At 46.0% G+C, this 21,958-nt stretch overlaps 1 protein-coding gene across 2 annotated transcripts in view; it reads left to right on the plus strand.

The window, feature by feature from the left end:
- Window positions 1–21,958, plus strand: part of TAOK1 (TAO kinase 1) — a 238,934-nt gene that overhangs the window by 198,247 nt on the left and 18,729 nt on the right. For both annotated transcript variants that reach the window (XM_033921264.1, XM_033921263.1), the window contains 2 exons: window positions 13,025–13,228; window positions 13,662–13,901. In XM_033921264.1, the coding sequence (XP_033777155.1) occupies window positions 13,025–13,228; window positions 13,662–13,901 (444 nt within the window). The remainder of the gene's footprint in view (window positions 1–13,024; window positions 13,229–13,661; window positions 13,902–21,958) is intronic.

Raw genomic sequence — 21,958 nt, forward strand, 5'->3', positions numbered from 1 at the left:
TTTCCTTCCCTCCCCCAGATTGTTTTTAATATCTCTCTCCTCAGATCTGGTATCTGTCTCCCCAATCTAGCATGTGCCCTTATTTCTTTATCCCCTCCTTCCATCCAGTATGTGCTCCCCTCTCTCCTCCCCACTTCTTTTCAGCATCTGTTCCACTCTCTCCCCTCCCCACTTTCCTTCAGCGTTTTATCCCCTCTCTCTCCTACCCACTAATATGCACCATCTGCTCCCTACTCTCTCCTCCCTATTTCCCTTTAGCATCTGTTCCTCTCTCCCCTCCCCCTCTCTCCACTTCATGCAGTCCAGCAGCCCCCTCCCTCCCAATCACCGCGGACCAGGCATCTCCCTCCATCCCTTCCATAAGAGTGTAAGAATAACCTTACTGGGTCAGACCAATGGTCCATCAAGCCCAGTAGCCCATCCTCACAGTGGCCAATCCAGGTCACTAGTCAAAACCCAAGGAGTAGCAATATTCCATGCTACTGATCAGGGCAAGCAGTGACTTCCCCCATGTCTTTCTCAATAACAGACTATGGACTTTTCCTCCAGGAACTTGTCCAAACCTTTCTTAAAACCAACTATGCTATCTGCTCTTACCACATCTTCTGGCAATTCTTTCCAGAGCTTAACTATTCTCTGAGTGAAAAAAAATTTCCTCCTATTGGTTTTAAAAGTATTTTCCTGTAACTTCATCAAGTGTCCCCTAGTCTTTGTAATTTTTGACGGATTTTGTAGACTTCAATCATATCTCCCCTCATCCGTCTCTTTTCCAAACTGCAGAGCCCTAACCATTTTAATCTTTCCTCATACGAGAGGAGTTCCATCCCCTTTACCATCTTGGTTGCTCTTCTTTGAACCTTTTCTAGCGCCACTATATCTTTCTTGAGATAAGGAGACCAGAATTGAACGCAATACTCCAGATGAGGTAGTACCATGTAGCAATACAGGGGCATTATAACATTCTTAGTCTTTTTTTTTTTTTATATTTAAATGTCTTGTTAACCATCCCTTTTTTAATAATTCCTAGCATCCTATTTGCTTTTTTGGCCACTGTCACACATTGGGCAGAAGGTTTCATCATATTGTCTATGATGATACCCAAATCCTTTTCTTGGGCGCTAATCCACAAGGTGGACCCTAGCATCCAGTAACTGTGATTCAGGTTATTCTTCCCAATCTGTATCACTTTGCATTTGTCCACATTAAATTTCATCTGCCATTTGGACGCCCAGTCTTCCAATTTCCTACGGTCTGCCTGCAGTTTTTTACAATCCGCATGTGTTTTAACAACTTTGAACAGTTTAGTGTCATCTGCAAATTTAATCACCTCACTCGCTCCAATTTCCAGATCATTTATAAATAAGTTAAATAGCACTGGTCCCAGTACAGACCCCTACAGTACTCCACTGTTTACTGTCCTCCATTGAGAAAAATGACCATTTAACCCTACCCTCTGTTTTCTATCCGATAATCAATTCCTAATCCACAACTGAACTTTGCCATGACACTTTAATTTTCTTAGGAGCCTCTTGGGAGGAACTTTATCTAAAAGCTTTCTGAAAATCTAGATACACTATATCAACCGGCTCACCTTTATCCACATGTTTATTCACACCTTCAAAGAAGTCAAGCAAATTTGTGAGGCAAGATCTTCCTCGGCTGAACCCATGCTAACTCCGCCTCATTAAATCATGTTTGTCTATGTATTCCACAATTTTATTTTTTATAATCATTTCTACCATTTTCCCGGCACTGAAGTGAGGCTTACCGTCTGTAATTTCCCGGATCTCCCCTGGAGCCCTTTTAAAAATCTGAGTAGCATTAGCTACCCTCCAATCTTCAGGTACTACAGATGGTTTTAGCAACAGGTTACTTATCACTAACAACAGGTCAGCAATTTCATGTTTGAGTTCTTTTAGAACCCTGGGATGTATATCATACGGTTCTGGCTTAGTTCATCTTCCAGATTCACCGAGATTTCTTTCAGTTCCTCCTCATCATCATCCTTGAAAACCATTTCCAGTTCAGATAGATCTTTTACATCTTCTTCTGTAAAGGCCAAAGCAAAGAATTCATTCAGTCTTTCTGCGATGGCCTTATCCTCCCTGAGCAACCCTTTTCTCAAGTCATGTGCGGCTGCACTGAAATTTCTCCTCTGATGCAACTTCATGTTTCCGGTTGTGTCAGGAGAGAAGTTTCAGGCAGCCGCACACAACTTGTTTAAAGGCTCGTGCCACTCGGAGACAGAAAAATGAAATAGTCAGCGAAGGTGAGGGGAAGGGAGGGAGGGAGATGCCTGTACCACGGCAATCAGGAGGAATGAGATAGGGGGCTGCTGGACCACGTGATCGTGAGAGGTGATAAGTGAGGCAACGCACGCAAAATGCTTAACTGCAGGAATAAGGCCATTCACCATTTCAGCGAGTTACCAGCAGCTACCTGCGGTTAGCCGCGGGTAACTGTCACCATGTCATTCTCTAATGAATATACATAGGAGTAAACTCAGAATTTCAGGTTAATTAAGTTGTTGGGTTTTTTTTAAATTATATACTGTCATTCAAATTTAGGCATACACTATGGTGTTTCAGAAGCTTCAAACATTAACTTTAATCTGTACACCATAAGACTGATGTTGAAAAAGGAACATGCTTATTTTCCTTGGAGATAGGTGGTTTATTAGCTGAGGAAATGAGTAATTACCAATATTAAGGCTGTAGGAAGACAACCCATGTAGGTAATTTCATCATGGGTGTGCCGTGACTCAGGATTAGCTTTTCTGGTTCATGATGCTGTCCGATAGCATTCTCTCCTTTGTACTGCAAGTCTGTGAGGTTGGGGAGGAGAGGAAACAGAAGTTTTAAAGAACACAAAGATTTACGTACCAAATTAAATTTTTTTGAACATAGTAGTCCACCATTCTACTCACTTTATACAATTAGAAGTAACCTAATGGAGCCAGGGGAACTGGGTTTGATTCCCACTGCAGCTTCTTGTGACTCTGGATAAGTCATTTTACCCTCCTTTGCCCTAGGTTTAAAATAAGTACCTGTATATAAGATGTAAACCACTTTGATTGTAACTACAGAAAAGGCGGTATATCAAGTCTCATCTCCTTTCCCTGTTGTGTTGCATCCTGGTTCTTTGTAATATTCATTGTTTAAATTATAATCATATGCATTCTTATTTTGGTACAGGGCAATGTTGCAAATGTTTATACATTTTCTTATACTCAAATTTTTATTGGAAGCATTTTAACAACCTGATAATCATTGTTCCTTTGATGCATTGGCCCTTCATAACATAGAATACATACATTTTTATTTTTAGTATAATATGCTCCTTTAACCCCAACTCATCCTGCCCTCTTCCCAACAAAAAGTGATTACCTCCAAATCTGAAGGATACATTAAATCAGGGGTGTCAAAGTTGGTCCGCGAGGGCCACAATCCAGTCAGGTTTTCAGGATTTCTCCAATAAATATGCATGAGATCTATTTGCATGCACTGCTTTCATTGTATGCTAATAGATCTTATGCATATTCATTGGGGAAATCCTGACAACCCGACTGGATTGCGGCCCTTGAAGACCGACTTTGACACCTGTGCATTAAATGAATGTGCAGTTAGACACCATGCTAAGAGACTGGGATGTAGGCTTCCCACACCACCATGAAACGTGCATATATAGATAGAGAATTTTGGATTTTCAGAACATAAAGCAAGTCCTACCAGCTCCAAAAAGACAGATATTCTGGCCCCTTTCACACCTGGAGTACTCCTGCTTCCTAGTAGGCATGTTTTGTGCACAAAATTCTTTACTCCTGATCCCTTGATCCCTTTTACATCATCCATCAGAATTCCTGCTTAACCTCCTAAGACACCACATTCCCAAAGTACTCCTAGATCTTTACCCTAAATTCTTGCATTCTAGGATATTATGTGGCTCAACATACCCTTTTCCACCATATGCTTGACACAGAAATCTGACTCTGTGTAGGCTGCCCAGAATCCCAATAGAGAGCTATATAAGCCATCAACATCACCTTGCAGTGGGGTTCTCACAGCTGGGTATTAACTACTCCTGGGGCAGGGCCCCCATCAGAAATTTCTGGGCCCCTTACTGAGCAATCCTATTGGGCCCCCCATGCACCCCTACCCCCCCGCCCCCCCTTCTTCCATGGGCCGAATACACACATACTTTTCTCTGTCGCCACACTCTTTGACCAAAAGATTTGTAAGCCTGCAACCACGTCAAGGTAGACTCTTTCAACAGCTCCCCTCCCTCCCCCTTACCTTTGTGGCCAAGTCAAAATGATCTACCAACAATAAAATTTTAAAAACACAAAGCACGCTGTACGCAGAGAAAATGTTAATTAACCTTTATATTCCGTGGGTTTTCAAAGAGGTCAAGGCAGATGACTTTATGCAATGTCACCTCAGAAACAACTATATAAAAATAGACAAATATTCCCCCTCCCTTTTTACTAAACCGCGATAGCGGTTTTTAGCGCAGGGACCTGCGCTGAATGCCCCACGCTGCTCTTGAAGCTCATAGGCTCCCTGCGCTAAAAAACGCTATTGTGGTTTAGTAAAAGGGGGCCATAGTGCAAAATATAGACAGCATATATAAATTCTCAAAACGGACACATTTTGATCACTAAATTGAAAATAAAATCATTTTCCTACCTTTGGTAATTTCATCAGTCTCTGGTTGCACTTTATTCTTCTGAATGTGCATCCAATATTTCTTCCCTTCTTTCAGCCTCCTGTATGCTTCCTCTCCTCCAGACCTCATTCCCTCCCCAAACTTTTTCTTTGTTTCACCCTGCCCCCTTCTTTCTTTTTCTCTCTCTCCATACCCCCTTTCATTCTGTATGTCTGTCTTTCTCTCTCTCTCGGTGCCCCATTTTTCTTTGTTTCACCCAGCCCCCTTTCTTTTTTTTTTTTTTTCTGGCTTCCTGTCCCCCCTTGCTTTCTTTCTCCTTGCCCTCCCCTATGCCACCACCATTGAGAAAATGCTGCCAGCGCCACTGGGGAATAGGCTGCCATTGCTGCTATCGGGAACAGGCCGGCGCCGAGTTCACCCTGCTTCTCTTCCCCGCGGGGCCAACCAACTCTCGCCACTCAACGTCAATTCTAAAGTTGGAGAGGACGTTCTGGGCCAGCCAGGCAGCGATTGGCTGGCCCAGAACGTCCTCTCCGACGTCAGAAATGACGCGGGTGGCGAGAGTTGGTCGGCCCCACAGGGAAAAGCAGGGAGAACTTGGCACCGGCCTGTTCCCAATGGCGGCGGTGGCACTCAAGTGGCTAAAGAGATGCAGTTTGCCAGCCTAGGGAGAACACTGGAGGGTGGCCAGCTATGCACCCCCTTGGGGCATAAACCCGGGGCAGACCGCCCCCACCCCCACCTTGGTATGCCACTGTCTGTACCTCACTCCCTCCCTATGACCAAAAATTCTCCTTTCTTCTTTCCTCGTGTACACAACCATCTCTTTCCCTCCCTTCCTCTCTCCCAAGTCCTTGCCTTCTGTGTCCAAAAACACATTCCCTCCCCCACCTCAGCATCTCTTTCCCTCCCTTCCTCTCTCCCAAGTCCATGCCTTCTGTGTCCAAAAACCCATTCCATCCCCCACCTCAGCATCTCTTTCCCTCCCTTTCTGTCTCCCAAGTTCATGCCTTGTGTCCAAAACGCACTCCCTCCCCCTTTTGTGTTCCCCGTTTGCCTCCCAACCCATCTTAGCAACTTTCTCAGCAAAATGTAGCTCGAGCCGCGTAGGCTTGTCTTCTATTTCCTGCCTGTCCCGCCGCGCACACATAGCCGACCAGAAGTCTTCCCCGACTTCAGCGCTGACGTCGGGGAAGATTTCCGATCGGCTATGTGAGCGGCAGGGCAGTCGGAGTAGAAGATGAGCCTCGCGGCTCGAGTTATATTTAACCCTGCGGGTCCCCCATCGTCCCCGTTCAGCTCTCTCTCCCGGAGCGCACTGCCCCCCCTAGGTACGCTACTGGCCCGGGCCCCCTGTCAGCTCCAGGCCCCTGAATGCAGGACTGGTAGTACTGCCCTGATGGTGGCCCTGTCCTGGGGAATTCTGGAAATACTAGCTACAATATCCCCTCTAGTCCACTGGACTCCCATCTCCCTATTCAACTTCACCACTGGGTTCCTTATCCAACCCTTCTGATGCTCTTGGATAGAAACAAGGTATCTTGCAATCAGGCATGTCTGAGACAGAAAGCAGCCTAATGGACATCTGACAGTGCAGGCTTCAAGAATGATGTGCCTATTTACTAAACCTAATATTCTCTTCTAGTGCAATAAATATTCTCTTCTAGTGCAATAGACACATCATTCTGGAACACTTGGGATGTATTAAAGCAGTCTCCAGAATCAAGGTTGGGACATATGAGCCTGCGGAAATTACTGAAGACCCAAACGTGGAATCCAATTTGGCTCTACATCCACCCTTTAAAACTTCGTAAAAGTATGGAGGGAGAACCATGTAGCCGCTATGCAAATTTCATCTGGGGAAAATGCTATAGCCTTCGCCCAAGAGGATGCTAGACTAATTTGCACAAGAGGATGCTACTCCCCTATGGAATGCACCTTTAAGGATGCGGGCGGTTGCTTTCCGCTCTTGATATAGACTGAAGAAATGGCATACAAATCCATCTCAAAATGGTTGCTTTTGAAGCCGTGCTGCCCCAAGGGGAAGATCCTGCTAGCACAAAGAGATGATGCAAAGACAGAACTCATTTGTGACTTCCAGATTCAGAAACAACACTCTGCGAGCAGCAATTTCAGGACTTGGTCACTCTTCTTGGATCTGGAGGGCATGGAGACAGGTAGCTGTATTTCCTGATAGATGTGGAAACGCGAGACTACCTTGGGCAAGAAAGAGGAGAATCTCAAAGGTTGCCAGCTTTTGCACTAGTGCTACAAAAAAGACAGCATCTATCATGTTGGGGGAGTAAATCTTACAAAAAGTGACCCATTACTCATATGTTTTTCCTTCAGTTATTAGAAAGGGGCCTTATAATAATACACACAACCTGATGGGAGCCAGTCAACACGGCTTCAAGAAAGGGAAATCATGTTTGACGAATTTACTCCAATTTTTCAAAACCATGAACAAACATATTGATATAATATACTTGGACTTCCAAAAAGCGTTTGACAAGGTTCCACATGAAAGACTTCTTAGGAAATTACAAAGCCATGGAGTAGAGGGAGATATACTAAGATGGATAGGCAAATGGCTGGAGAACAGAAAGCAGAGGGTGGGACTGGGAGAAAGTGACTAGCGGGGTGCCCCAGGGCTTGGTACTTGGGCCCATCTTATTTAATGTTTTCATAAATGACCTAGAAGAAGGAACATCCAGTGGGATCATCAAGTTTGCTGACAACACAAAGCTATGCCGGACAATCAGATCGCGGAAGGACAGCGAGGCACTCCAGAGTGACTTGTGTCAGTTAGAGAAATGGGCAGAGAAATGGCAGATGAAGTTTAATGTAGAAAAGTGCAAAGTAATGCATTTAGGCAGCAAGAACGAGGAATACGAGTATAAAATGTCAGGTGCAACTCTGGGTAAGAGCAAACAAGAAATGGACCTGGGTGTACTGATAGATAGGACCCTGAAACCGTCGGCACAATGCGCGGCAGCGGCAAAGAAAGCAAATAGAATGTTAGGCATGATAAAGAAAGGAATCCCGAGTAGATCGGAGAAAGTTATAATGCCGCTTTATAGGGCAATGGTCAGACCACACTTGGAATACTGTGTCCAACATTGGTCTCCCAACCTAAAGAAGGATATAAAAATGCTGGAGAGGGTGCATAGATGAGCAACGAAGCTAATAAATGGTATGGAGAACTTGGAATATGAGGAACGACTCAAGAAACTAGGACTGTTCTCCCTTGAGAAGAGGAGACTGCAAGGGGACATGATTGAAACTTTCAAAATACTGAAAGGCATCGACAAGATAGAACAGGAAAATAAATTATTCACATTGTCCAACGTGACATGGACTGAAGCTAAGGGGTGACAAGTCCAGGACAAATGTCAGGAAGTTCTGCTTCACGCAGCGAGTGGTGGACACCTGGAATGCTCTCCCAGAGGAGGTTATTACGGAATCCACAGTTCTAGGATTCAAAAGTAAATTAGATGCACATCTCCTTACAAGAGGCATAGAGGGATATGGGTGACGGAAACTACATCAGGTGTACACCTGACTGGGCCTCCGCGTGTGCGGATCACCGGACTCGATGGACCATGGGTCTGATCCGGAGAAGGCAGTTCTTATGTAATAATAATAACAATTTATATACCACAGGACCGTGAAGTTCTATGCGGTTTACAATGATTAGAAATGTTACACATTGAATGGAATAAACAAAGTACAGACTTAGTGATTGATAGTTCTAGAGTTCTTTTGTTGAGGACTAAGATTGTATAGGTTGGTTTCCTAAGTATTTCAAGAACAGATGTGTTTTTAGGTGTTTCCTGAATTCCCTGTAGGCAGTAGGCATGAGTAATTGTTCTAGGTCTTTACCCCATAGTGCTGCTTGATGCGAGAAAAGATATTGGTTATGACTTTTAAATTTACAACCTCTAACCGGTGGGGAAACAAAGTTCGATGGAGAGCTTCGCTTGTGTCTGTTGGCTGTGAAAGAGAAAAGGTTTGTTATATATTTAGGGGCTAAGCCTTATATTCTCTAATAAGCTCAAAGACCACCCCATTCTATATCAAATTAATCACTCCTGATTCCTTGAACCCCAAATCTGCCTCATACACTTGCCCTACCCACACTTTTTTTTTCTGTGTTTGAAGAACTCCACAACATAGATAAGTGTTTCTTGCAATATTATAATATCTGCTGTCTAGTCCCAAAGGGCTCTCAGAATTTTTTGCCTCTTCATCAGCAAATCCAACCCACATATATTTCAAGTTACACATGAATCACCCTACTTCCCACACACTTATAATCTCAAACAACAGAACCACCCCACTCCCTAGAGTAGAGTTCCTCCCAACTTAGGAACCTTACTCCTCTTTATCCTCACATCATGCATCCACAATATATTTACTGACTGCCCTCTCTCCCTTACCACCTGTGTGTATGCACTGCCTTCTTCATCTGTCCTTTCCACCACCAGGATCACCTCCAGCATGACAGAGCCTCCTCATCCCTACCAAATACACACTCTTGCTCCCCCATCAGTCTCAGGTACTGGTTCCAAATCTCCACACATACCTCATGTTCTAAAATCCTGCCCTCTTCAGATGTGCTACACTTACCCACTCGCACATACACACACTCTAAACAACCCTTTATCGATGTATTGGCTCTTCTTCACTTTGTTTTTACCACCAGTCACACCCTCTAGCAATCCCTGCACCTCCCCTTTCTTCACTTGTCAAACTTGCTTCCCACTCGCACCCTTGGGCACCTCTCACCTCCCAGAATTCATCTCAATCAGCTCCACAGCTTATTATTTCATTCTCTGCTCCTGCTCCAGCACTGACCCTAAACCTACCCTCCCCCCACCCCATCTCTTCCATTGATGAAAGAAAGAAAAGAAAGAAAAATACAAACAGTAATCTGGCTGTACTCTCCACCCTTATGCAATTGGTCATATAGAAGTCATACATACACCCCCTCCAGTCTCTTAATCTCTCCCCTCTTCTATTATTACGCAATCCATTTTCATCCACTAGACTCCAAACAGTCTTACCTCCCACATAGCACCCCTTCCTAGTCCATGTGACCTCCAGTGAAAGGAGAACCCTGTATTTTGCCAACAGCTTCAAAACTCATTAACTTGTAGGCATTCATAGCCATAGAAAAGGGAAAGAGTCCAAAGCAGTAAGTCCTTCATTCAGCTGTTATCTCTAGATCCTCCACTGCTCCCCACCATCACCTTATTCTCCAAACTAGCAAGAAACTTTGCACTTTCGGCATCATCATGAAGACTTTGTTTCTCCTTTCTCACTGCCCTTCTTACTAGGCAGGATATAGCAGGTAGAGAATGACATGGGGACAAAATTGACCCCATATCCGCAAGGCTCCATCTCAGTCCCCATGAGCTCTGTTCCTGTCCCGTCCCAGTGGACTCTATTCTCATTTGCACAAGCTTCAAACACTTATGATATTTAAATCTTTTTATTAAAATACTAGTCTTTAAGCCCGTTACATTAACGGGTGCTAGAACATATGTGTGTGTGTCTGTCTTTATTTCTTTCTCTCTCTCTCCTTAGCCGCTTTTTTTCTTTCTGCCTTTCTTTTTCCTTGGCTGTCCATCACCACCCCTTGCCTGCTCCCCCTGTCCATTTTCCCTTCCTTTTACCTCCCCTGTGTCCACCACCACCCCTTCACTGCTCTCCTTATGCAGCAGCAGCCCTTCTCCCTTTGTTTTACCTCCCCCCTGTCCAGCAGCACCTGTTTCCTTCTCCCCCTGTCCAACATTAGTCCTCCGTTCCTTTTTTCTTCACCCCCCCCTGTCCATCAGCATCTCTTTCGTTCTCCCCCCTGTCCAACGGGTGCTAGAGTAGACTGTTTTTTTTTCCTTTCTCTCTCTGTGCTAGGATGCTGTCTGTCTGTCTGTCATTCTTTCTGTCTGTGTCTCTGCCTTGTGCCCTGACTTCCTGTATTTCTCCATTGCGCCATGCCTGCCTATCTCTTGGTGTGTGCCCCAGCACACCCTTCCCCCCAAAAGAGCCCTGTTTTCCAATGCCCCTGCCCCCTTTTGTGCCATGCCTGCCTGCTCCGTGGCCCCCTTCTGTTTCCCCCCTATGATTGCTGCTGGCCCAGCAAACCCCTCACCTCAAAGCAGCCCCCTTTCCCTCTCCCCTTGTTGAGCCATGCCTGCCTGCTCTGTGATCCCCTGCCCATGATTGCTGTGTGCCCCCAACACACCCCTACCCCCAAAGCAGCCCCTTTCCCTCTCCCCCTGTTTGCCTGCCATGCCTGCCTGCTCCCTGTGCATCAGCATCAGCATTTCCCTCCCCTTCACCTGTTCCTTCGTAGCAGCATGCAGATAAAACGGCTCCCTTAGTTATTTGCTGGATTTTTTTTTTTTTTAAGTTTAAAGATGCCGACGCGGCTCCTCTCACGATCCCGCCTGCGTCGGAAGCCTTCTCTGACACAGGCCGGGATCGTGAGAGGAGCCACGGCGGCAGCGTTAAACTTTAAAAAAAAATCGAACAAAGAACTAAGGGAGCCGTTTTAAAAGCCGCCGCCGCAGCTTAAGGGACAGGATTGTACAGCTGGACTTGCTCCTGGGCCCGCGTCTGCCCTCCTCCGACAGCCGGCTCCCTCGAAGCCCTCCTCCCCTCCCCCTTTCCCTTCCTGCGGTCCGTCTGGCTGCGGTCCGGCCTGTGGAGGTGATTGGCTGGTGACGTGCAACCCGCGCATGCGCACTAAAAAAAACGGGACAGCTCAGGGAACACGATTTTTTTAGTGCGCATGCGCGTTCTACCATTTTATTATATTAGATGAAAAGAGACGGTATTCTGTGTAACTATTTATAAATCACAAATAGATCTTCTATTTCTATCTGGTTTTGGTTCTGCCTTCCCAAAGATTTAGTTGCCTATGTTTTTACATCATCTGGGAAAGTAATTGGATTTTCTTTCAGACTTGGGTGTAGAAGAGAACCTAAACTGTGTAGTGAATGAACAGGAAAATAAGTGTCTATTAAATGCTAGAAATGTTCCTTAATGCCAGAAATGATCAGTGAATCTGTTACAGTAACAGTAAGATGCTTTAGCAGCTGGATACATGATGGAAGGACGTTTCAAATGGCAGACAAGACTCAAATGATGTCGTTTAACAGTAGTTCATTGAAATCCAAAAGCAGCTTTTGCAGTTGTGTTTTTTTAATCATTGAATTTGGTTGCCAGTTGTCTAAGATATGTTGAGACTAGTCTCAAATTTTTAGAGAATGACACGGGGACAAAGTTTGTTCCTGTCCCCATCCCTGCCCCATAGGTACCCATCCCCATATCATTCTCTTAATAGCAGGGCAGATGATACCCACTTGTACAGCTTGGAGCAAATGGGAGCAAATTATTTTGCTGTGCTGTGAATTTTCTGAAGTAACCTTGAAAAATCAACGCTCAGCCTGTCTCACAGCTCTCAAAATCCTCCTTATTCACAAAGCTCTGAGCTTACCAGCCTCCATCCACTTGTTTCCAACCAGTGCACTCTTTCTTTGACCAACAATCTCAGAGTCTACAAGTTTAAAACTCTGCAATTTGGCATCCACCATAGACTTTGAGAAGCCTACCAATTATAGGTTGTTGCAAAGTGTTCAGGTTTCATAATTGTCAAGTCTTTCCTGATGCTGTTCTAGTTTCTGTTTAAGATGTGTGATCTCATTTGCTGCTGTGTGTGTCAAATCTTTGACAGGGGAAGCTCTCTTTCACATCTATGGGCTGTTGATTATAGGCATCTAAAATATTGGTCCATCCATTTGCCTGGACTGTTGACTCTGTGACTTCTGCTAGCACCCTTCATTGCACATCAGATCACATCTTCACAGCTTTGAGTTGTCATGATATGGCTTGTCACTGTCATTCTAAACCCCAAATCAATCATGAGAGGGTCCCAGTATTATTATCACTGTTGCCTTAGATTTGGGGGAGAGGTTCTTCCAGGAACAGGAGACCACCCACTATACCTGAATATAACTTGCCTTGAGCTACATCTGAAAAAGGCATGAGCTAAATCCAAAATCACATCAAAGCAAATAGGTTGTGGAGCTCAGAGAGGTTGCATCCTTTCAATTTCACCATACCAAAAGATACTCTTATGATCTTAAAATAATAATCAATATTCGGGCATGAATTGAAGGATTCATTAGTAAACATGCTCACCAGAGTACAGTATAACATAAGTAATAAGATGGTGGTCTTCAGTTTGGTGTCCACATCTTCTCTGTGTTGCTGTTTATTTCTACTAGTTACAGCCCTAGGTGCTTTCCCAGTAATTTGTTCATGTGCTCACATACTGATTTTGTGTTGTCAGGAGCTGAATGAAAATCAGAGCACTCCAAAAAAGGAAAAACAAGAATGGTTGTCCAAACAGAAGGAGAATTTTCAGCACTTCCAGGCAGAAGAGGAGGCTAACTTGTTGCGTCGCCAGAGGCAGTACCTAGATCTAGAGTGTCGCCGCTTCAAGAGACGAATGTTGCTTGGACGTCATAACTTGGAGCAGGACCTAGTTAGGGAGGTGAGCCTAGGAGAAGATGGATTGTAAAAAGAGGGAAAAGTTAGTTATCTTGTGTTTATCAAGTTTATCAAAAGTAAGATTAGTGATGGGATGGAAATCTTATACTTATTGCTCTTTCTATACTGTTGCTTTTACTTTTGTTCTGTTCTTTGAGCACATTAGCAGTTGTCTTAAAAATGCTGCAGTGCTTAGAAGGCTTCATTGTATTTGAGGGGGCAAACAGCTTGCAGTGCAGGATGGTCAGAAGGCAGCAATGCAAGCCAGTTGAAATATTTGCCCCTTTTATCCTGTCTGTAATTAATGCTCATTTTACCTTTTTTACCAGATTTAGTGTAATTTTTCATGGTACAGCCAAAGTAATAATATACAAATTGCTGTATTATCTAACCAAAGTGACTACAATTGTTTTCTTCCCATATACTTTGTGGCATAGGAACTGAATAAGAGGCAGACACAGAAGGATTTAGAACATGCCATGTTGCTACGGCAGCATGAATCTATGCAGGAGTTGGAATTTCGGCATCTTAATATGATCCAGAGAATGCGTTGTGAGCTGATCAAATTGCAGCACCAAACTGAGCTCAGCAATCAGCTGGAATACAACAAACGGAGGGAGCGGGAGCTGAGACGCAAGCATGTTATGGAAGTCCGACAGCAGCCCAAAAGTCTGAAGGTATCTGATGTACAATATGGGTCCCAGTGGAGGGCGGTGGGATGCAAATTAATACACCTTGCAAGTGAAAGATGGAAACCAACACAGCTAGAAATTGACTCTTAAGTTGTTTATAACCTTTTGATGAACTCTTTTTGGAAATGTTAACAGAGTTAACATTGAAGTAAAAGGCAGTATGTTTGTGTTAGTGTGTGCTAAATTTTTGAGAGAGAGGAAAGTAACCCTATGTATGTGTTCTGCTGAAGAAGTATGAAATGTTTCTTAAGAGTTTCATTTACTGTAACCGCATGGCTCTTTTCAGCTATATCATCACACTGAGGATAACCCACAAAAATAAAATTAATAAAAAAATAAAATTAAAAATCATTGTTGTGCATTGACACCTCTCCTTTGTTTATATTTACACTTTTTCTAGTATTTCTTTGAAAAAGAACAGAAGTTGTAGCATGCCAGTTTTTAGATATAAGTAATTTAATAATAACTTTATTTTTATATACCGCAATACCACAAACAGTTCAGAGCGGTTTATGTCCTGCTCCCTGAGTATATCATGAATTTTCTTCTGCTATGACATATTAGTAGGGTCTAGTTGGAAAGTAAATTTCATATTATTCTAGGTATAACATGATTTGACTAGTGCTAAAGCACTGTTCTTCAACCGCCGGTCCGCAGGAAATTTCTGCTGGTCCGTGCAGGGCCAGCAAGATTAAGGTGACCGTTTTCAGACCTCCTGTCCCATTGTCCACACATAGAGCTTTGGGACAGCGTCCCAAAGCTGTGCTCAGGGACAATGGTAGAGGCGATCGTTTCCTGTCCCTACCTGTCGCGCAAAAAAAAAAAAAGCCTCCCTCCTTCCTTTCCCCGGTCCCCTGCTCTTACCGCCCTGCTGCTGCTGCTGCTAAAGCCAACAGGAAGTTTTCTTTCCAAATTCATTCACACATACTTTTTTTGACTATAGCTGCATTCACTCTGGGTTGGGTATGTCATTCAGATAGATATCACACTTGGACTTTCTGGTTCCTCCAGGAAAAATAAATGCTATACATTAGCCTTCTAAAGCTAAAGCTAGTTCACAAGGTTCTTTCAGAAATCAGGTAAATTGTCCTGGTTCAGACAGACAATCAGGAATGTACTGGGTGGTTCATCCTTTGTCAAGAAGCTGCCAAAATATGGAGCTGGGCCATCTGAAAAGGGACAACTCTGAAACATTTATTTGGCAAATAAAGATAATGTTCTGTCAGACTGACCTGTACTTACACTACTACAGATGCAAACTGCAGAAAACATTGGGCTGTTAAAAAAAAAAATAGAAGTGGTGGCTCATTAGTCCATCATGGGTCAGAAAACCACCTCCTTTTATCAATAAAACATTGTTCAAATTAGAATTTATCTGATAGATGTTCCAAGTAACACAAGTGAAACAGAGGAAATGCACTATATCTTTTTCCTTCTCAAAGATAAGTTTTATGTAAAAAAGCTGCATCTCAAGTTTTTTAATCAGTCATTCATGCTGATAAAAAGTCTTCAGAAGAAATCATATAGGTTGTCCCTTGATCATATCACCATTTGGTCTATTTGCTCTGGGAATGTCCTGCTCTCCTTCTCGATTCTTCTGGTCTTTACCCCATATTATCTCAGAACTTGTATAATCTCTTTTTTTTCTCCTCCTATGAATCGTTCCCTTCTGATTTCTGTTTATTTCCTCTGCCTAACCAGGATCTTTGGTAATTACATCCTACATTCAGCCCTTGACAAAGCTTTCCTTAGGTCTCTAAATCCTAAAAAGACAAATTTGCCACACTGAGAGGCTCTGCCACAAACTACTTTCTGCTGCATACCTTCCCTCGTACCATAGCATATGTAGATTCTACAAAGCAGGGCTTATCTCAGCTTTAAAAAAAAAAACCTCTCTTCTTCATTGTGACACACATACTTTGGTTGTTTAAGATATTAAACCACATGAATAATCTATTTCCACACCATCATCTTCACCTACTTCTAGCGAATTTTCTAGTAATTTCACTGATAAAATAACCAAGCTTTGCACCACATTTCTCAAAGGACCATTCTTGAATATATTTTTGACTCTTATACGAGGGGGTGCTGAAAGGTTCTCAGCCCAACCAAGAAGAGAATGACATGAATATAGTTCAATCAGAGATCTGAAACAATGTCAAAGCATAGAATTTTATTTCTGCAAATTGGCACTTAATGAAATAAGATAACACTCTTTTCAGCTAGTGGCAGAATAATGCTCAGAATTTAGGAAATCGGTTGGTTGATCTGAGACCTTTTCAGCACCCTGTTGTACTTAAACATTCTTTTTTCCACTGCTTTCTCATCATGGCCCCTACTTCTTTCCTAATCCCTAAAACAATGTTTATCCCAGGACAAGCAGGCAGCATATTCTCTACATGTGGGTGACGTCACCGACGGAACCCCCCAGCGGACATTCTCGCAAGCAAACTTGCTTGAAGACCTTCAAGCTTATGATTGGCCCGCGCATGCCCTTCCCGCCCAACCTAGGGCATGCGTCTCCTCAGCGTGGCCTCAGTTCTCTGTTTTCCACGGAGCCAGAAGCACTGCTCGCTTACTTCGCGCGATATTGTTGTCCCTCTTGCATCGCGGCTTGTTTGGTTAGTTTCAATTGAGTCGCTGTGCCTGCGTCTTTGTTTTCTTTTTCTTTTTTTTTCAGTTCTTATATTTTTGACCGGGTTCCCGGTCTTACTCTGGCCGCTTGGCCTCATGGGACCGCAGCTGTATTTTCTTCTTATGTCATGGCCTCATTCCGGGTTTAAAAACTGTACTAAGTGCAACCGGGTTATCTCTATCACCCACCCTCATCATTGGTGTGTGGAGTGCCTGGGTGCAGAGCACCGCGCTGAGTCGTGTCCCCGTTGTGCGACTTTGCAACCGCGGACTCTTCGTAGGAGGGTGGCCAATATTCTCCAACTTTTTGGCCCCATGGTTCCTGCGGGACAGGCCTCGAGCTCGGCCTCGTCACCCTCGTTGGATGCCTCAGCCTCAAAGTCCCCGTCGGCCTCAAAGGCTCCGGCCTCGGCTCCTCCTGCTACTCCGGCCTCAGGTAAGTCTCCTCTTTCCTCCTCAGGTGTGCTAGCAAAGAAGCCTACCTTGGAGTCTCATGTCAGTGCTGCCTCGTCAGCGTCTTCAAGACATCACTCTAAGCGTGCCTCCTAACATAGGGAATACTCTTCCTCGAGGTCGCCCCCTAAGGAGCACACTGCTGCACCTAAGACCCAACCATTTTTGGTCTCGGTGCCTATGTTCGAGGACATGCTTAAGGTTATACTTACCACGCAGCTTTCCTCGGTGGTGAGCCAACTGGTCCTGACTTCGACACCTCTGACCTCGGTCTTGACCCAGTCTCGGTCTGACCAGCCTGAGCGTCCCCTCATATCTCGAGACCATGCCCGCAAGACTCGTCAGGTTCCCTCGAGTGATTCTTCATCCCCCGAGTCACCTGTGACTTTTCGGGGGTCCAGGCCAGGGGGCCGTTTTTCCCCCACTACTATGTTGCGGCTTGCCCCTCCTAAAAAGCCCCAGTCTTCTCCGCTACTTTGGGGAAGGTCTCTGACTGCAAAACCTTCCAGGCACATGCTTGTCCTTGAGTTGGACTCTAGTGTATGTTCCCCATCGAGGCGACTGCCAGCCCCTAAGGGGTCTTCTTCGAAACTGGTGGAGGAATTTTCCTTTGCCCTGTCTTCTCCGAGGCTTCGCCAGCTGTTTCCTCGGACCCCGGGGTCTTCCCCGGTCCATCTGGCACGGGGTCGTTCCTTGACGCCACCCAGACACTTTAGTTGAGCCTCTTCAGTCTCCCATTCGTGGGACTCCGAGGCCCCGACTTACTATTCGAGGGAAATTTCTCTCTCTTTCTCGGCTGCCCCCAGATTTCGCTTGGGGTCTCCTCAAGAGGATGTGTCTTCTCGAAACTCCTCCTTTACTCGTTTCATCTCTGACATGGGTAGGGCCTTGAACATGGATCTCCAGTCTGAGTCTGTTATACCCAGGAATACCTGGCGGAAATGGGTGTTGATCATCCGCCCCGTGAGGCGCTACAGTTGCCATTGCACCAGGTTCTCCAGCAGACTTTTCTCCGGAACCTGGAGACCCCATATGCGGTTACAGTCATTCCCTCCAAGATGGAATCCCGTTACCGAACAATCCCAGTTAAGGGGTTTGAAAGCTCTCAGCTTTCTCACCAATCCTTGGTGGTTGAGTCTTCCTTGAAGAGGTCTAACCCCTCAAAGGTTTACGCTGCCGTCCCTCCGGGCAGAGAGGGCCGTACGATGGACAAATTTGGTCGCCGTCTTTATCAAAACTCAATGATGGCGAATCGTGTCCTCAACTATAATTTTATCTTCACGTCCTACCTCCGGTTCTGTGTGGATGCCCTCTGCTCGTTCTGGGAAGCTGTGCCAGATTCTCGGCGTCAGGAGTTTAGTCTCCTTGAGGAGACCCTCTCCCAGCTCCGCCTTTATATGTTTCAGGCGACCTACGACACCTTCGAGTTGTCATCGAGGGTCATGGCCTTTACGATCGCCATGCATCGCCTCACTTGGCTTCGCATTGTGGATATGGATCTGAATCTACAAGATCGTCTTGCCAATCTCCCGTGTGTGGGTCATGAGCTCTTCGATGATTCCATCGAAGCGGCCACCAAGCATCTCTCGGACCATGAACGGTCCTTCTCCTCCCTGGTGAAACTTAAACCGAAGGCCCCCCGGCTTGGCAATACAAAATTCCTCTCTGGAGGTACCCACAGAAATCTACTCCTGCCTTCTCTCCTTCAAAGCCGCAGCAACAGCAGCAGCGTCAAACTAAGGCCCAGCCACCGGCTCCGGTGAAGCCTGGGCCGTCTTTTTGACAATTCCGGTCCGAGCCTTCGGGCTCCCTTTCTCCTAGAGCCTTCCCCCCTTCCCATCGGAGGTCGTCTCCATCATTTCTATGCCCAGTGGGAAAGTCTTACCACCGACAGTTGGGTGCTTTCTATCATCCGAGAAGGGTACTCCCTTCACTTCAGTAATGTACACCCAGACCTGCCTCCAAGAGAGTTTCCTTCTGCTTGGCTTCAGCTGCCTCTCCTTCTGCAGGAAGCTCAGGCCCTTCTTCGCCTTTGGGCGGTCGAGGAGGTTCCCCCGGACCAGTGGAACACCGTATTTTATTACCACTACTTTCTGGTACCCAAGAAGAAAGGGGATCTGCGTCTGATCCTGGACCTCCGTGCTCTGAACAAGTTTCTGGTCTTGGACGAGGGGGACTGGCTGTGCTCGCTGGACCTCAAAGAGGTGTACACGCACATTCCGATACACCCGGCCTCTCGCCAGTATCTGAGATTCCAGGTGCGGGATCTCCATCTCCAGTATCATGTTCTTCCATTCGGCCTGGCGGCCTCGCCAAGGGTCTTCGCGAAATGTCTAGTGGTGGTTGTACCGGCCCTGCGTCTCCACGGCCTGCAGGTGTTTCCCTACCTCGACGACTGGTTGATCAAGGCGTCCTCTCGCCATGAAGTGCTGCAAGCGACGAATCAAACCATCTTGCTCCTTCAGAGTCTCAGCTTTGAGGTGAACTTCTCCAAGTCTCAGCTCTGCCCGTCCCAGTCTCTGGAATTTATCGGAGCGATCCTGTACACAGCCGTCTCCGCTCCTTCTTGCCCCGGCCTCAACAGGAGGCCCTTGTTCGCTTATGCCGGAGGGTTGCCCATCTGTCCTCGGCCCCGGCTCGGCTCATGATGGTCCTCCTAGGTCACGTGTCCTCCATGGTTCACGGGACTCCTTTTGACAGACTTCACCTCCGTATTCCTCAATGGACTCTAGCGTCCCAATGGAACCAGGATCGGGATCCTGTCTCTCGACTCATTGTCGTGACTCCTTTGTTGAAGCAGTCTCTCCGTTGGTGGATGCACTCTTCCAAACTTTCCAGAGGTTTTCTGTTTCATGCTCCTCCTCCGTAGAAGGTCCCCACGACGGATTCGTCGACCTATGCTTGGGGGGGCTCATCTGGACGGTCTTCGCACTCAGGGTCTTTGGTCCAGTGCCGACCACCTTTGTCACATCAATCTACTGGAGCTTTGAGCGATTTTCCTCTCCCTGAAGGCTTTTTGTCACCTGCTTCGCGACCGAGTGGTACTGGTCCACACGGACAACCAGGTCGCCATGTATTATATCAACAAACAGGGGGGAACGGGGTCCCGGTCCCTGTGCCAGGAGGCGATGCGGCTCTGGGATTGGGCCATCCACCACAACATATTCCTTCGAGCGGTCTACATTCAGGGCCAGCACAATTGTCTGGCGGACAAGTTGAGTCGTCTTCTGCAGCCTCATGAGTGGTCCATCCATTCCTTGACCCTGCATCAGGTGTTTGCTCATTGGGGGACTCCGGACATCGATCTGTTCGTGTTCCCCCTCAATCACAAGTTGCCCTGCTTCTGCTCCAGGGTTTACACCCTTCTCAGACTCGAGGCGGATGCTTTCCTGCTGGATTGGATGAACCTGTTTCTGTATGCGTTCCCTCCATTCCCTCTGATTCTGAAAACTCTCGTCAGACTCAAGTCCTCGCGTGCCACCATGATTCTGATAGCTCCTCGGTGGCCCCGGCAGCCGTGGTTCTCCCTTCTTTTGCAACTCAGTTCCAGGGAGTCTCTTCTTCTGCCTGTTTTTCCTTCCCTGCTTACGCAGAGTCAAGGTTCTCTTCATCCCAACCTACAGTCTCTACACTTCACAGCTTGGTTCCTCGAGACTTAATGCCCTCATTCCAGTTCTCACAACCTGTTCTGGACGTCCTGGAGGTGTCTCGGAAGGAGTCCACTCGACAGTGTTACCATCAGAAGTGGACCCGCTTTGCTTCCTGGTGTGCTACTCGACAGCAGGAGCCGCTGTCTCCCCCCTTATCTGCTGTCCTGGATTATCTTTTACACTTGTCTGGCACTGGACTCAAGTCCTCTTCGGTTCGAGTCCACCTCAGTGCCATTGCTGCTTTTCATCAGCCAATTGACGGAAAGCCTATCTCTGTTCATCCTGTGGTTTCCCGCTTAATTAAAAGCCTTTTCCATGTTCATCCGCCCCTTAAATCTCCTGTGGTTTGGGATCTTAACGTGGTCCTTGCTCGATTGATGAAACCCCTGTTCAAGCCGCTAGCGCGGGTTCACTTGAAGTATCTTACTTAGAAGGTTGTGTTTCTTATTGCTCTCACTTCTGCCCGTCGGGTCAGTGAGCTTCAAGCCTTGGTGGCGGACCCACCTTTCACTGTCTTCCAAGGGCACGGTGCACGAAGCACAGAACCTGTACGTCCCTAGGTTCAGGAAGGGGTGCAAAAAGAATCGAACCAAAAACCCAGTGTGGATGACAAATGCAGTGAAAAAGGCGATAAGTGACAAGAAAACATCGTTCAGAAAATGGAAAAAGGACCAAACAAAGGACAAACAGAAGGAGCACAAAAGACACCAAAGGGAATGTCACCAAGTGGTTAGGAAAGCAAAAAGAGAATATGAGGAGAGACTGGCGGTGGAAGCAACAAACTTCAAATCATTCTTCAGGTACGTGAAGGGAAAGCAACCGGCCAGGGAGGAAATGGGACCATTGGACGATGGAGACAAGAAGGGAGTGGTAAAGGAGGAAAAAAAGATAGCTGACAGGTTAAATAAGTTCTTCTGGTCAGTCTTCACGAGAGAGGACACATCCTATATTCCAGAACCTGAGGAGATCATAAATGGGGATCAGGATGAAAAGCTGGTCCAACTAGACGTAAGCCAAGAGGATGTCCTCCGACAGATAGACAGACTAAAGAGCGACAAATCACCGGGTCCGGACGGCATCCACCCAAGGGTACTCAAAGAGCTAAAGAACGAAATAGCAGAACCACTTCGCCAAATATACAACCTATCCTTAAAAACTGGGGAGATCCCGGAGGACTGGAAAATAGCAAATGTCAGCCCATCTTCAAGAAGAGTTCAAGGGGTGACCCGGGAAACTACAGGCCGGTGAGCTTGACCTCGGTTTTGGGAAAGATGATGAAAGCACTGGTCAAGGACAGAATATGTG

Source organism: Geotrypetes seraphini, chromosome 15 (genome assembly GCF_902459505.1).
Source record: "Geotrypetes seraphini chromosome 15, aGeoSer1.1, whole genome shotgun sequence".
NCBI classification, from domain to species: Eukaryota; Metazoa; Chordata; class Amphibia; order Gymnophiona; family Dermophiidae; genus Geotrypetes; species Geotrypetes seraphini.